Genomic DNA, 16,646 nt, shown 5'->3' on the forward strand with positions numbered 1-16,646 from the left:
CCAAAACCCAAAACCCAAAACCCAAAACCCAAAACCCAAAACCCAAAACCCAAAACCCAAAACCCAAAACCCAAAACCCAAAACCCAAAACCCAAAACCCAAAACCCAAAACCCAAAACCCAAAACCCAAAACCCAAAACCCAAAACCCAAAACCCAAAACCCAAAACCCAAAACCCAAAACCCAAAACCCAAAACCCAAAACCCAAAACCCAAAACCCAAAACCCAAAACCCAAAACCCAAAACCCAAAACCCAAAACCCAAAACCCAAAACCCAAAACCCAAAACCCAAAACCCAAAACCCAAAACCCAAAACCCAAAACCCAAAACCCAAAACCCAAAACCCAAAACCCAAAACCCAAAACCCAAAACCCAAAACCCAAAACCCAAAACCCAAAACCCAAAACCCAAACCCAAAACCCAAAACCCAAAACCCAAAACCCAAAACCCAAAACCCAAAACCCAAAACCCAAAACCCAAAACCCAAAACCCAAAACCCAAAACCCAAAACCCAAAACCCAAAACCCAAAACCCAAAACCCAAAACCCAAAACCCAAACCCAAAACCCAAAACCCAAAACCCAAAACCCAAAACCCAAAACCCAAACCCAAAAACCCAAAACCCAAAACCCAAAACCCAAAACCCAAAACCCAAAACCCAAACCCAAAACCCAAAACCCAAAACCCAAAACCCAAAACCCAAAACCCAAAACCCAAAACCCAAAACCCAAAACCCAAAACCCAAAACCCAAAACCCAAAACCCAAAACCCAAAACCCAAAACCCAAAACCCAAAACCCAAAACCCAAAACCCAAAACCCAAAACCCAAAACCCAAAACCCAAAACCCAAAACCCAAACCCAAAACCCAAAACCCAAAACCCAAAACCCAAAACCCAAAACCCAAAACCCAAAACCCAAACCCCAAACCCATACAAAAACAAAAACAAAAACAAAAACAAAAACAAAAACAAAAACAAAAACAAAAACAAAAACAAAAACAAAAACAAAAACAAAACCAAAACCCAAAACCCAAAACCCAAAACCCAAAACCCAAAACCCAAAACCCAAAACCCAAAACCCAAAACCCAAAACCCAAAACCCAAAACCCAAAACCCAAAACCCAAAACCCAAAACCCAAAACCCAAAACCCAAAACCCAAAACCCAAAACCCAAAACCCAAAACCCAAAACCCAAAACCCAAAACCCAAAACCCAAAACCCAAAACCCAAAACCCAAAACCCAAAACCCAAAACCCAAAACCCAAAACCCAAAACCCAAAACCCAAAACCCAAAACCCAAAACCCAAAACCCAAAACCCAAAACCCAAAACCCAAAACCCAAAACCCAAAACCCAAAACCCAAAACCCAAAACCCAAAACCCAAAACCCAAAACCCAAAACCCAAAACCCAAAACCCAAAACCCAAACCCAAAACCCAAAACCCAAAACCCAAAACCCAAAACCCAAAACCCAAAACCCAAAACCCAAAACCCAAAACCCAAAACCCAAAACCCAAAACCCAAAACCCAAAACCCAAAACCCAAAACCCAAACAAAAACAAAAACAAAAACAAAAACAAAAACAAAAACAAAAACAAAAACAAAAACAAAAACAAAAACAAAAACCCAAAACCCAAAACCCAAAACCCAAAACCCAAAACCCAAAACCCAAAACCCAAAACCCAAAACCCAAAACCCAAAACCCAAAACCCAAAACCCAAAACCCAAAACCCAAAACCCAAAACCCAAAACCCAAAACCCAAAACCCAAAACCCAAAACCCAAAACCCAAAACCCAAAACCCAAAACCCAAAACCCAAAACCCAAAACCCAAAACCCAAAACCCAAAACCCAAAACCCAAAACCCAAAACCCAAAACCCAAAACCCAAAACCCAAAACCCAAAACCCAAAACCCAAAACCCAAAACCCAAAACCCAAAACCCAAAACCCAAAACCCAAAACCCAAAACCCAAAACCCAAAACCCAAAACCCAAAACCCAAAACCCAAAACCCAAAACCCAAAACCCAAAACCCAAAACCCAAAACCCAAAACCCAAAACCCAAAACCCAAAACCCAAAACCCAAAACCCAAAACCCAAAACCCAAAACCCAAAACCCAAAACCCAAAACCCAAAACCCAAAACCCAAAACCCAAAACCCAAAACCCAAAACCCAAAACCCAAAACCCAAAACCCAAAACCCAAAACCCAAAACCCAAAACCCAAAACCCAAAACCCAAAACCCAAAACCCAAAACCCAAAACCCAAAACCCAAAACCCAAAACCCAAAACCCAAAACCCAAAACCCAAAACCCAAAACCCAAAACCCAAAACCCAAAACCCAAAACCCAAAACCCAAAACCCAAAACCCAAAACCCAAAACCCAAAACCCAAAATTGCGATTGGCGATTGTGTTTAAAATAACTGTACTAATAGAAACTGTGAACTCAAATTCTACCTAAAACTAAATCATTCTAATCAAGTAAGTTAAAGATACTTGAACTGGTAAACTTTTTTGTTCCAATTTTGTTGGATGATTCAAATGACAACGATGACAGATAGCGCAATTATTTTTTCTTTCAAAGATAAATTGCCTATACAGACTTCTAAGCTTAAAGTGCATTTTTATATTGTAAATTGAGTATAGAGTAGGGTTGTCATCCATGAGACACTATTGGTTTTATCTTTTCAACGATTTTTTGTATTCTTTTTATCAGCATCAGCATCAACATTTTCTTTCTTTTAATGTGTTCTAGCATTGACCAAAATATGTCTACAGCCAGAGTTATTCAATTGTCTCATTGTAGACGCACTTAGCAGGAACAATGAAACAGCTGGGAAACAATGAGACACTCTATGAAAATCAATACTTTTCTAGAAAAATATCTAGAGTGTTTCTTGAAAAGATCCTTTAAACCAAATTTTCATTTTTTGCTTTTTGGGTGTTTTTGAATATCCCTGACTTAAGGCGGTTCTAAAAACACCAAAAAAGCAAAAATTGAAAATTTGGTTTATAGGACCTTTTCAAAAAAAACTCCAGATATCATGTTTATGTATTGTACTATTGCAGGTTACTTGCCTTGAACATTTTAAAGCAGTTTTGACAACATGAAACTTTAATTAACAAAAGTTATACTAAAAAGTATTGACATTTCGAAAAATCTATATATTTATACCAAATAACATTATATTTTTGGTTATATAGAGTTGAAACTCAATAAATATGCCAAAAATCACATTCAATTCATGTTTGGAAAGATTTACATATTTTTTGAAAAGTTAAATAAAGAAAAAACAAAGTGTCTCATTGTTACCCATGGGCTGAAAGGAGTGGGGAACAATGAGACATCCCTGGATTCTGGGTATAGGTATTCTTAATTTTGATCAAACCTAATGAAAGGACAATGTAGCCCAACTCAATGTTAGTTTCGGTGTTAATGGAAGCCTACGAGCGAAAAAGTAATTTGTAGTCATATAATTTTCAATACAAATTTGGCAGCTGTCCATACAAAAATGATGAATGAAAATTCAAAAATCTGCATCTTTTGAAGGAATTTTTTGATCGATTTGGTGTCTTCAGCAAAACCTTCTCATCTTAGCAACTAAAGGTCGTACCAACAAAGTTCAAAAAAAGCAAAATATAGAGAATTTTCTCAGCTTTTCAAAAATATCAGTGTGCATTAATTAAAAAAAAAATGAAAAACTGCGGCTATATTCAAAAAAGGTATCTAAAAATGGATTCAACTTGAAAACGGTGCACTTTTTCGATAAAGTACTTTTTGATTGCAAATTTGATTTTACATCGAAAAATGAAGTTGAAAAAATTTATTGAAAATCAGTATTGATTCAAAAATTCATAACTCGGTCAAAGATTTTTCGCACAACCTGGAAATTTCTAAAAATATGAGCCTGATTGGTTGAAACTACGACTTGTGAGAGCCAATTTATCATTGTTCCCCGTGTCTCATTGATGACTACTCTACCCCACATAAGCTGCTATACTTCTAGTGCTGGAACCGCAGTTTTGATTTGACTTTCCATGCGAAATTTTAGTTTTACGAGAAAATCGGAAGAAATAATGGTAAAGTTGCCCTTTTTAGTTGGAGTGATTTTGGCTGTAGTGGCTCACAGCAAAGTAAGTTTTTATGCAAGATGTTTTTTGTTATTTATTCTAGACTATACTTTTTTCATTGATTGAACATTAGGGTGGTCCGAATCCTACTACTGTTCGTTCTTTCTAACTTCTTGGTCAAAAAAGTGGTAAAGTTGCTCAAAGTTTAAAGAAAATTTTACATCCATGATTTATATCGTCACCCTAAAAACTTAAACAGTTTCTATCCTCTACACATTTTTATACAAACTTCTTGGGCTTATTGGAAGGGGTTTCCGTTGTCAGATTGGGAATTGACTAATTGCTCTTAATTTCGTTACTATTTCCCACAAGGCATCGCACACACGATCCCAGGAAAGAATTTTGCATCAAGTGTACGACGATTGCAGCAACGATTTGGACATCCCGTTGGGCAGGCACTACTTCGAGCGAGGCTTTCTGGGCGGCCTCACCGACAAGGATCCGAAGGCGGTTCCGTTCATATACTGCGTAATGGAACGCATGGAGTTTGTCAACTGCGCGGGCAAGATCGGCAAGCAGGCGCTCGTTGATTTTTTCACCGACGGACACGACGTCCAGTCACTACCGGGTGTTGTCGACGAGTGTGATGAAAAGAAAAAGGGGGCCACGGTGGCGGAGCGGTCCTTTAGCTTTTACAGGTGCTTTTTCGAGCAGAAAAAGTTTGTGATTTGAGGGCGTTCCATAGTGCTACTCGGTTATGGGATGGTGAGTGGAGAGGTAATGAATTTTCAATCCATTCAATCCAGAAATACATTCTAATTTACGGTTTAGGGGAATGCAGTGTTGTTTGTTTTTACTACCCGAGCAGACGGAAATAACTTGCGAATAACATTTTTTGATACTTGAAAATACTAGGCCAATAACATTTTATGATATTTATAACAAGATTTGTTATTCGTCGTTATGAAATTTGTGTTATTGGGCTGTTATCCTAATAACAGACTAATAACACTTTTAGTTATTCTTCGAACAAATCTTTGATATTATTTTTTGTTATTTTAACAACTAATCCGATCATCCCAATAACAGTTGAAGGTATTCTTCCGTAACAAAAAATGTTATTCCCATGTTGTTTTTTCTTTCAACAAATATCAGACCAATAACAAATTTTGTTATGATAACATAAACTGTTATTAAACTCTTATGCAAAAATGGATTTTTCAAGAAGATTCCATTAGATTTTTTGTTATTTTAACAGTATTTGTTATTGAAATGGCATGAATTTTGTTATTACCGTCTGCCCGGGTATTTTGATACATCCTTTTATTTTTTAAGAATCCAAGACACATTCCGCCGTGACGTTGCAACGCTTTGACTTTTCTTTTTTCAGTATTTCGGCTGTAACTAAAAAAATACATTGAAAAGGTACATACACCCAAAACTGGCAGCGCTAGTCCGAGAGAATGATGGTCTCGAGTCGAGAGAATAGTGGTACCATTCACGGACGCAGAGAACACAGCTCGAGATGGGCGATAGAACTATTCTCTCGAGGTTCATTTGCAAAAAAAGTTCATCCGTCAAACAAAAAACCAAAAGTGTCGACAAACGGGAATCGAACCAGAGACCTTTGACAAACCAATCCAATGACTTAGCTGCCTCGGCCACCACAGCTTGGTGACCAAGGAGAAGTCAGAAGTCGATGTATGACACTTGTTGGAGATTTATTGATTCAACTAACGAATGAACTCATTTGTTATGATGGTGTGAATTGGTACCATTATTCTATCGATTTTGGCACTGAGCCCTCAATAAATTTTGAGAGAACGATTATCTCGACTCTGAATTTTGGGTGTATGTTATTACCTGGGTGCTGAATAGTGGTTCGCAAAACGACCTCAATTTTGAACTGTCAAAGTGGAACCAATTTACTGTTCGCCAAAGGAAGAGAGATTTGTTATCGATCTTTTTTTTTTCTTTTGCAAGAATGGCAAATGCGTGGCTTTTGAGGACCTGGAGTTGAAGTTAAGAAAGTTAAAGGTGAGATCGTCATTTTTTTTCAAATTGTGAATGGAAGTTGCTTATGGAGTTGATGCAGATGTATTCATCTAGAAGCTGTCTTTATTGTTTGGTTCCATTTAAAACCCTGGTTTAGTAAAAATCCTTTCTGTTTGTTGGATCAGCTTCGCAAGAATTAGTGATATTTTTTCAAAAACAAAATCAGCCAGGGAATTTATCCATGACATCGCAGAATGACACTCTCGACGCAGTTCTTCGTCACCCGTAAGAAAGAAAAACCTCTTCAAACTGATTGAAACTTGAAAACACACACAATTTTCCAGCAAAAAATTACAAAAACTAGACAAAATAAAATATATACTACTGATTATAAAACTGATCATTTGCCAGTAAGAAAAAAGTAATGCTTGTGCTTGAACATCCTGCTACTTTGTAGATGTAAACAAAGTGGGATCATTCGAAAATCACGTTACGCATTCTCTCTATTCATCACCCAGGTTATTACAGATTCGGAAAATACATTGAATTTCCTATAAGAAGCAATGTTGAAACATTATTTTAAGCGAATATTCTATTTTTGAGAGGGGAATATGTAGCGTGACGTTGCAACGCGTGACTTTTTCTCAATCCTGACCCGATTCATGTTTCGCCATTAACTCTGCTCTGTTAAATGGCAAATTTGGAGTTCTTCTTCCATTTTTTGTGTAAAATTGGTGAACAAATCGAATGCAATCATTAGTTTTTCGAACAAATCAAACCTCGATTTTTAAAGACCATTTACATTTCGTGACGTTGCAACGCACTGTTTTTGAAAACAGGGTTTTTCGTTGCGTCCCGGGCAGACGGTAATAACAAAATACATGCTATTTCAATAACAAACATTGTTAAAATAACAGAAAGTGTTATGGAATCTTCATGAAAAATCCATTTTTGCAAAAGGTTTTAATAACAGTTAATGTTATCGTAACAAAATTTGTTATTGTTCTGATATAGGCTGAAAGCCAAAACAACTTTGAAATGACATTGACAATAACAAAAAAATCATAACGACGAATAACAAATCTTTTTATAAATAACATAAAATGGTATTGGCCTAGTATTTTCAAATATCAATAAATGTTATTTCCGTCTGCTCGGGGTTGCAATGTCACGAAATTTTAGTTTCAAAATAAATCATAGTTTATGTTAGTTTGAGCAACTGTAGGTTATGATTTTATTATAAGACATTAAAAGACAGTACAAGGACATGTGAATTAATTGGCCCGCCCATGTTAAATAATAGAGACTAATTGATACGCAGTTTACTCACGGTTGAATTTGGCAATAAAACGCGCACCATTTTTTTGCATTCTTTTAACCTCTTTCAATTGACAGCTTACAACCAGCAGCAACATTTGATACTCGCGCTTCTATGGCTTAAGGGCATCGTTAAGCGTTAAATTTACACTTTTTTGTATAACTGGTTGTTTTTGTGGTTGCCGTGAACTGTTGAAATTTGTAGGTATAGCGGCACACCGGATTGGTACAGGATCTTGATTGCTGGATAAAAAGTTGTATCTTATTGGCGAAATATTAAAAGTCTAGTTACTATATCTCAACCCTTGTGTAATTAAATGTAATTAATATTATTAAGCAGGAATTTCAATCTGTCACGAATGTCAAATTATTTGGAAATATTTTTGAAAATACTTTCATCATGAGTTGTCGGTTTTCAAAAAAGACTCAGAAAAAATCAAGCATAAATTACTCAATTACAACACCTTGCACCAGGATACAGTGCAACTTCAACTTCCAGCCACTAATCAGTGCGGTTAACCGCGCCACTAACCAGAGATGTCGACTGTCGGTTTCCACTGTCTGCAGGTGCAAGCCGCGGTGGCGGAAATTAAAATCCACTCAACACGAACGGCGCGTTCGCGATCGTTAATGAATCATGCCCAGACTCACGTATGACCACACACACGTCCATGAGGGGAGGCAAGAGGGTGGCACCTGGAAAATCACTACCTTGCGGAAGCCCCAAGGTCATGCTCGAGATTAGTAGCTTTGTCTAATTACCTTCGCTATTGCAGCAGCCCTTAGTTTGTAGTGGCATGTTAAAAAACAATAATTTCCACTGTAATAACAATCAACCTTCTTCTGTATACCACGCGAGCATAAAAGGTTCAAGTTCAAAATTTATTCGATGAACTTTGCTCCAACATTGCTTCAAACGAACCAATCTGGTAAAGTCTGGCGTTCAGCGGACCTAGAAATTTATGGGGTCAAACGTGCCATTTTATCTCCGACTATGGCCCTCGTCAAAGCAAAGGGCAACAACTCAGGTCCTCGGTACGGAGTATCTTTAGCCAGGCCGTTAAAAAAGAAGCAGACATTGGTTAACGTACTTTGATACCATTATGGACTCGACAACTCGACACCCGGGCGATTGGAGGCTCGCTGGTAGATGGTTCTTAAGGAAGAGGGAAAGTTCATGTTTAAATCATGACGTACGAGTGCCCGAGCAGGGGTAAATAACACGGGAATACCAAATTTTGGTATTACTTGGGCAAATAACAGGGACCAAAATGTGCCCTTGGTTGCCCAGTAATAGATGGTAAAATACCATGAAATCATACTAAAGTCTAGTATGTGGAAGGGCACAACAATACCAAACCATGTTATTCCAAGGGTAAAATAATACCTCAAAATAAAACCATTTAAATACCAAGTTGAGATCTTCTGGATTTTTGAACATTGCTTGAATACCAAAACTTGGTATTGCCATGGTTTTATTTTTAGGTTTTCCCGCGCCCTTGGAAAATCATATTTTGGTATTTCTGTGGTCTTTCACATACATGATTTTGGTATGATTTCATGGTATTTTACCATCTATTACTGGGCAACCAAGAGCACATTATGGTCGCTGGTATTTGAACAAGTAATACCAAAATTTGGTATTTTCATACCATTTTTAGTGCAGCAGTTGCAGTTAGTGAAAAAACGGAAATTTTTCATATGCAACAGCCAAATCTACTCACCTGATGATTCCATGTTGTTCTTAGTGATATTCTTCACCACACCGAATGCATTTGTCATTGATGAACGGCCTGTGCTTGAAGTTCTTGAAGCTTCTGAAAAATAACAAGATTGAAAAATAAGTATTATTAAAATGAAACTGAATTGAAATTCACCAAAATTCATTAATCTGTCGATTAACTCGTTTTTCAAAGTATTTGGTTATCCCGACTTAGAGATTTTTCAACGTTTTTGAAAAAAATATTAGTGGGTATATCACACTAATTTTTAAAATCATCTTTAACATTTTTGGGTTTCAAGTCATTTTAGCGCAAACTTAATGAACTCGTGAAATTTTTTTAACAAATTTCCCATAGTTTCAGAGAAAATTGATGAAACCTTTCAATATTCAAATAATACCAAAATGTGCCATCCTGACTAAGAAAATTTTCCACTATTTCAAGTCATTTCTGTAGGGGGTATATCAAAAATGTTTAAAATAAAGTTTGAAATTTCTGGTTTTGAATGAAAGCATTCGCTTTGAGACATGATTTTAGCGCAAAATTAATTATTTTGTCAAAATTGGTCAAAATTTTTTTTTCCCATAGTTTCAGAGAAATTTGATAAAACTCTTTAATACCAAAATAATACCAAAATGTGCCATCCTGACTTAGAAAATTTTCCACAATTTCAAGTCATTTCTATAGGGGGTATATCAAAAATGTTTAAAATCAAGTTTGAAATTTCCGGTTTTCAATGAAAGCATTCGCTTTGAGACATCATTTTAGCGCAAAATTAATTATTTTGTCAAAATTGGTCAAAATTTTCCCATAGTTGCAGAGAAATCTGATAAAATACTGTAATACCAAAAGAATACCAAAATGTGGTGTTCGATCATTGACAAATTCTGCAATTTTGCAATATCAAAACAATACCTTAAATTGGTATGATACCACATTTTGCTCTTGCATAATCCTCAAGACAAATTTTAAAGGGTCCAGGAATACCAAAATTTGGTATTGATACCAGAGAAAGGTATTATTACGCATTTCCCTTGTTATTTACCCATGCTCGGGTGGTCTCAAGAAATGGTCGAAACATAAATTACCAACTAAGGGTTTAAATTTATGCGTCTGCAGATAAGTAAAACATTGTGAAGGACTTCTCGCCAATAAATAAATTATTTTAATTGGGGACCTCTGAAATAACATCTGGTTCATTTTGGCTGGAAAATAATGACATGGAATGTGATGAAATTGCAAGCAAAATTAGCAATTGTATATGCCACATCATATTTTGATTTCCATTATTTTCAAGAAGATAGTTTACTGTCTAAAAATAATGGAAATCAAAATATAAGGCGATGTAAATAACAAACAGCTTGCAACGGTCAACGAGACGGTAGACAAATCAATAATGTTCTTGAATTTGCAATGGTTGAGAGAATCATGATGTTCAATCGCAATAAGTCAGTTGCAAATATTTTTCAAGGTTTATTCCCTTTCCCTTTTGGCTTGATAGGACCAAAAAGATATATATATATATATATATATATATAAACAAGCCTTACCCGAAAAACTTCGTCTTTTCCTTTTTTCGTTTCTTGACGTTTTTAGCTTTTTCCTTGTTCAGCCTCCTCTGATCAAAATGTGATTTTACGTAACTTTTCCCATACAATCTGCAGATGCTCCGGAATCGGTTCCAGAGTGGCCAAAGTTGTCACTTTTTGTCGTAAGAACCTTCCTTGGACTTATACCAACTCAACGCAACAAAGAGCACCTCGGTCCGACGCTCCGTATTGAACTGATTCGCGTTCGAACAAAACTTACGAAATTTTTTATATATATAGATATAGATATAGATATATATATATATATATATATATTTTTTTTTTCAAAAAACTTCAAAGTTTCAGTAAAAATGAACGGGCAATCAACTGAAAACAATTTGAAATTATTTTTCCTGTGTTTTTTTTTTGCCGTTGGAACTAGTTTAAACATATTTAATTTTTTTTTTGTGATATTTCGAGGATTTTTTCCGCAAAAAAATTTAAACATTCATGAAATTTTCCGATCTTTTCGAAAAAAATACTAAAAATTTTTCTAAATCAAGACTAACATTTCAAAATAGTCAAACAGTCAATATTACGCCCTTTTGAAATGTTAGTCTTGATTTATAAAAATTCTAAATATTTTTTTCGAAAAGATCGGAAAATCACAAATGTTTCATTTTTTAACATTGATAAACGGGCCATTAGTTGCTGGGATGTCGACATTAGAAAATGGAGGGTTGTTTGGCTGAGACTTTGAAAACTCGAATTTGCCTGTATCTTTTTCTTTTCCTGTTTCTTTTTCTGCAAGAAAATGTAGTATTATTTCTGAACCAATCGAAAAAAAAAATCAAGAACAAGCAAGTATGGACACTATTTAAAAAAGTCAAAATACCGTAATTCATCGGAGAAAATAAAAAAAAATAAAAAATGTTAGATACTTTTTTTTTGTAAATTCGATTTTACATAAAAAATTAGGTAAAAAAAATTAAGTAGAATATTTATTTTTTCACAAAAATCACTATATAAAAAAAATATAACCCTCCGGCAAAATTTTTGTCCATACTTCTGAATGGCTTAAAAATTGCGGGTTTTTGTCACCTTAAACATATTTAAAATTAAAAATACGGCTTTTTGGAAATTGATTTTTTATTTAAACTATTTAAACTATTTTAACTAATGACACAAAATTACTTTTTTGGACATAGGGAAGGTCCCCACAAAGCTTGAGCCAATGAAAAAAAAATACAAATAAAATCCATTTCCGGTTTTTATAGAGAATAGCTCACATTTGCTTTTTGGTCCAAATACGGTCAAAACGCCAAGAAACGGCCGTGGCTGACTGGTTACGGTGTTCGCTTTCTAAGCGAATGGTCCTGGGTTCGATTCCCATCTGCTCCCAACGAGAAAGTATAGGAAATATTAATCTTGAAACACTGAACATGAACGAAAAATCAAAGTCGCCCGAGTCGGGGTTCGATCCCCCGTCCTTTGGATTGGTAAGCAAAAATGCTAACCACTAGGCCATCACGGCTTGGTGAGCGACGCCTGGAATTAGGAATACTGTTACTATCAACTATATACGCGCTGGGTCCTTGTCCATTTGACAAGGGTTCGGAAGTTCTAAATAACGTTTGAACCCGATTGGTGCAAACGTTCTTCAGGGCGGGGCTTGTCGATAAAAGCTGAGGGACCTCGCGCTCGGCTAGCCAGCGTAGAAATGGGTCACCGAAGCTCGGCAGAGCTAACACCTTCCAAATGCCTATGCGAGTTATTTGTATGTATAGAATGAAGATCTATAAATACATGGAAACAACTCAATTTGTAAGAAGCGACCGCGTGGTCCCGTTTGGTTGGTTGCACACACACACACAAATACGGTCAAAACGCCATTTTATGTTTTCTTACGAGTTTTTCAAATATTTGGCTGGATTTTCCGTTTCTCAAATTATTTCTCATTAAAGGCCAACTATTTGCTGTCCAAGACAACGAAAATCGTTTGAAATGGCGCGAAGTTATGAATATCTTTACGAAATTGACAATTTTTGGGCTTCCCAAACACTGTGTAGGTCACCCTAATGGCTAAACAAAAAATAGGAGTCTTTGTTTGTTGGCCATGGAATCCCAGAAAAAAATTGAGCACGATCGGAGATTTTTTTTGATTTATGCTCTTTTCAAATGGAATTGCTGAATAAACATATGTACCCTAAATCGATCAATAAATCAAACACCATTGTTCATAGTTTCAATCTATATTGCAGTTTCGTTTCATAATAAACAGAATGTACAGAAAAGCTATTTACAACAGGACTTGCGGTTCGGCTCAATGACAGCCGTCCCGCAGCGAAGAGTAGACAGGATAGTTTGCTAATTACTCTAAACTTCATAAAACCAGGTTTTGTTTCTGTCTCGCCAATATCCGAGATCATCATCACAGGCCATCTAGTCCAGGGGGGCGACACCTCGCTCGTTCCGTTCTTAGATCACATAGCTAGCGGGGAATCCGTTGTACGCGGTGTAGGCAGCGGCCGGAAATCCGGCGTAGCCGAAAGGAGACGCGGCGTAACCGTAGGCAGCCGGGGCCGCAACGAGCTTGGCAGCCGGAGCGGCAGCAACGTACGGAGCGGCGGCCACAAACGGAGCAGCCACGGCATGGTTCACGGTGTGGGCGTTGTACGAGGTGGCGTACGGGGCCACGACTCCGGCTGCGGCCAACGGAGCTGCCAGCGGAACGACTCCGGCGTTGACCGACACGGCGGCGAGGGCGCAGATGGCCAGGCAGATCTGGGAAAGAAAGAAGAAGATTTTATTTTGTTAGATTTGAAGAATGTTCCAAACTTGACCGCAACAACTTACCACAACATTGGCAGACATGATGCTTGGGGGGTTTTGGTTTTGAAGTTTAGACTTGAGTTGACTTAAGCTGAATTGCTGAGGTGCTACTGATACCTTTTGGCCCGAATTATTTCGTTTTTATACTAATATCAAAACTGAACAAATCGTCCACGGTGGACGCATCAAAAATGCGATAAGTGTAAAGAGATTTGTGTGTGTATATGAGGATAAAGTTGAAAATCAAAACGAAAAAATATTCAATGAAAATAAGTCTGCGGCGCGCTTTGCATATTAATCGGTGATCCGCACGCGTAAACCAAATGTGCACACGATGGAGTGCAGTAGGGGTGCATATTGCAGCTGTTACACAGTTGAACGTTTTGAAAGTCATTTTTTTTTTCAACATGGTCTTTTAGAATATGGCCCTCTGAAGCCATCTCAATCGATAGCTATATCGATAGCGATATAGCTCAAACTTCTCATAACTGTTTCAACATTACATGAATTTATTCTGCTTGGTTTGCTATAAACAAATCTGTAGTTTTTATAAGCGAAATTTGATTTATTACACACCTCGTCTTTTTTAAGTTAATCTCAATATCACTTCAGTTTCATCTTAGTGTGTTATATTTGGGCTCTCTGAACGCACTCTGATCGTCAGAGTTGAATTTTAGTGAATTTCTTGCCAATAAGTAAAATAATTTTTGTAAATTTAGTGAGAGGTTGAAAAAAAGTTTTTATTTTTTTTTTATTAATACAAAAAAGATTCTCAAATTCTTTACAACATTTTGATTGTGCACTGGTTGTGAAAAATCATGAAGTTTGACATGCATCTTGTCCTTTTTACAGGACCAAAGAGACCAATTCTTCCCCGGGGAACCAGGAACCGCTCACGGAAAATGATTCCTGTGGTCAATTCTGTACTGTCTCATATTGAGGGACCTTTTTAAGTCGTATCATGTCAAGAGCTGAGGGGTTTCCAGCATCGTGTCAGACTTTTCAATTATACGGAATTACATGGAGTTTGAGCAAATAATTTTGTAATTCCAGAGTAACCCTTGAAATTCCTAAGAATTCCAGTAATCTTGGTAATTCCATCATTCTTTTTGCCTTCCTCACCTCACTGAAGCAAGGCTATAAAATCACTCGAAAAAATGAACTTCTTAAAAACGACTCCTAGATATACCTTCACGTATACCTATCGACTCAGAATCAAATTCTGAACAAATGTCTGTGGGGATGTGTGTAGACATGATTTTTTTCCACACGATTATCTCAGAACTGGCTGAACCGATTTTGGCCGGATCCACCTTATTCTGTTCGTTTTGGGGTCCCCTAAGACCCTATTAAATTTTGTTCTGTTTAGTTAAGTATTTAAAAAGTTATGCCAAGAAAAAGATTTTTGTAGACCCAAAAAAGGGTGATTTTTTGCCTAACCTCAAAAGGCCGGGTCTTTTTGTTTACGTGCGAGAGTCGCGCAAGATGCGAAACGCCAGGTTGCCACATTGCTTCAAATGAGAGTCAAATGAGAGTGTTTTCTGGAAAAGTCTGTATCAGGTATATATTATTTTCATAAACTTATTTTCATTATTACTTTGTAAATGTGGATTAAGAAACGTTTTTTGTGAAAACTTACTTTACAAAATAATAAAACTATAAAAAAAACTGCTAATAAATAGCGATAAACCTTTTTTGAATCTATTTATTGCCTATTAATTTTCAAGTAGGAAACTAAAGTTGTAGCTAACACAGAATAATTCGGATTATGAGCAAGTAATTCAGTGATTCCAGAATTACTCTAGAATTTGAATTACGGTTGTCAAACTAATGTTGATATTCAACCCGTTGTTCGATGATTTCCAAATAAGCGTAAAATTTTCTTGGGAAACTGGAAAAAATATTTTTGATCTCTGAAATTTTTGAAATCGTCATAAAATCTATGTTTTCATAATATTTGTTATGTTTTGCAAGCATTAAAATCACAGAATCAGCTCAATGCTTTTAATATCAATCTTAACAAGGATTGAAGTTTTTGTATAGCTTAATAGAATAATTATTTATTATTCGGTTCTATATGTCATGACTAAAACAGCTTAAAAAAATGTGTTTTATATAAAAAAAAAAACAAAAACAATAACAAATAAAATGATACCAATTTATGTAGAATTCTAGATAATTTTAGACTTGTTTTGAGTTTAGTGAAATCAATCAAATAAATAAAACATTATACAAAAAATGTGGCATGTCCTGTTTGCCACAGATGCAGGTGAATGGTATAAAATAATTAAATATGTTTTTTTATTCAATTTCAAATTTCAAAACCCTGAATTTATGTTGTTATTTGTATTTGATGTAAAACTGTTTACTCAATAGCACCAAAAAAAGCAACAATTCACGTCGTAACTTCAGTAAAATTATTAGAAAAAAGGAAAGGAGGGGGAAAGGTCATTTTTTATGGTGCCTTTCTGCAAATAACATTAATAAAAATACATGGAAAATGGTGATTTTGTTCGGTTTAATTTATAAACCTGTATAAATTATACGTAAGCAAAATATCTTAAATTCTGAACTGTACATTGAGCCCGTCGAATTTTAGTTTTGACCATCCCTACACATTCACCCTCCCACAATTTATCCATCCGTCGATGCCATGCCACATCAACCGCCAACGACGGTTGGCGCGTGGCCGTTTACCTAAAGGGTACCGTCCCAAGTTCCACACCATGTCACCGCACCGTCAACGCACTGAGTCGTCCTCCTCCTGGCTCTAGGTAGCTGCTCAAACAATTGCAGTCCGGTCGTGTAATCGTGTCTTGGTTGTATGCTAATTTCGAACTCGATCGCAATCCATCAACCAGGTTGCCCGGTGCGTTACATAATCCATAAACTACCACAACCCCCACAATACACACTCAAATACGCACGCCCAGGGATGTCCGACTTTGGACGACCGACCTTGACGAGGTCGTCCCTCGGATCCATATGCTTTGTAGAGGTTCGGCACGTTCCAACCTTGCTTCCGTGAATTACGGCCAGATGTCAATCACAGCGTTTGACAGCTCAACGACTTTGGATGAATCCTCGGATAAGAGGAGTCGTTGACAGAATTTTTAAACCCCGATCGATGACCTCCCAGAACATTTCGAGGGTGGGTGGCCACCGGCCGCTAGAAGAGTATAAA

The 16,646-nt window shown here is 36.6% G+C and overlaps 3 protein-coding genes across 3 annotated transcripts in view; 2 read left to right on the forward strand and 1 right to left on the reverse strand.

Moving 5' to 3' along the window:
- Positions 1–3,972: 3,972 nt before the first annotated feature.
- Positions 3,973–4,896, forward strand: LOC120428337 (uncharacterized). The gene is made up of 2 exons (XM_039593336.2): positions 3,973–4,131; positions 4,441–4,896. The coding sequence occupies exons 1-2, from the start codon at positions 4,036–4,038 to the stop codon at positions 4,798–4,800; spliced, it is 456 nt and encodes a 151-aa protein (XP_039449270.1). The 5' UTR covers positions 3,973–4,035; the 3' UTR covers positions 4,801–4,896.
- Positions 4,897–12,863: 7,967 nt separating this feature from the next.
- Positions 12,864–13,745, reverse strand: LOC120428338 (cuticle protein 38-like). Its single transcript, XM_039593337.2, has 2 exons — positions 13,487–13,745; positions 12,864–13,414 (listed from the first exon to the last, which is right to left on the reverse strand). The coding sequence occupies exons 1-2, from the start codon at positions 13,502–13,504 to the stop codon at positions 13,109–13,111; spliced, it is 324 nt and encodes a 107-aa protein (XP_039449271.1). The 5' UTR covers positions 13,505–13,745; the 3' UTR covers positions 12,864–13,108.
- Positions 13,746–16,567: 2,822 nt separating this feature from the next.
- LOC120428340 (cuticle protein 12.5-like) overlaps positions 16,568–16,646 on the forward strand; it is a 600-nt gene continuing 521 nt past the window's right edge. Inside the window, exon 1 of the mRNA XM_039593339.2 lies at positions 16,568–16,646. This exon is cut by the window's right edge and continues 81 nt beyond it. The gene's annotated coding sequence lies outside the window, so the exon portion shown is untranslated.

Source organism: Culex pipiens, chromosome 3, assembly GCF_016801865.2.
Source record: "Culex pipiens pallens isolate TS chromosome 3, TS_CPP_V2, whole genome shotgun sequence".
NCBI classification, from domain to species: Eukaryota; Metazoa; Arthropoda; class Insecta; order Diptera; family Culicidae; genus Culex; species Culex pipiens.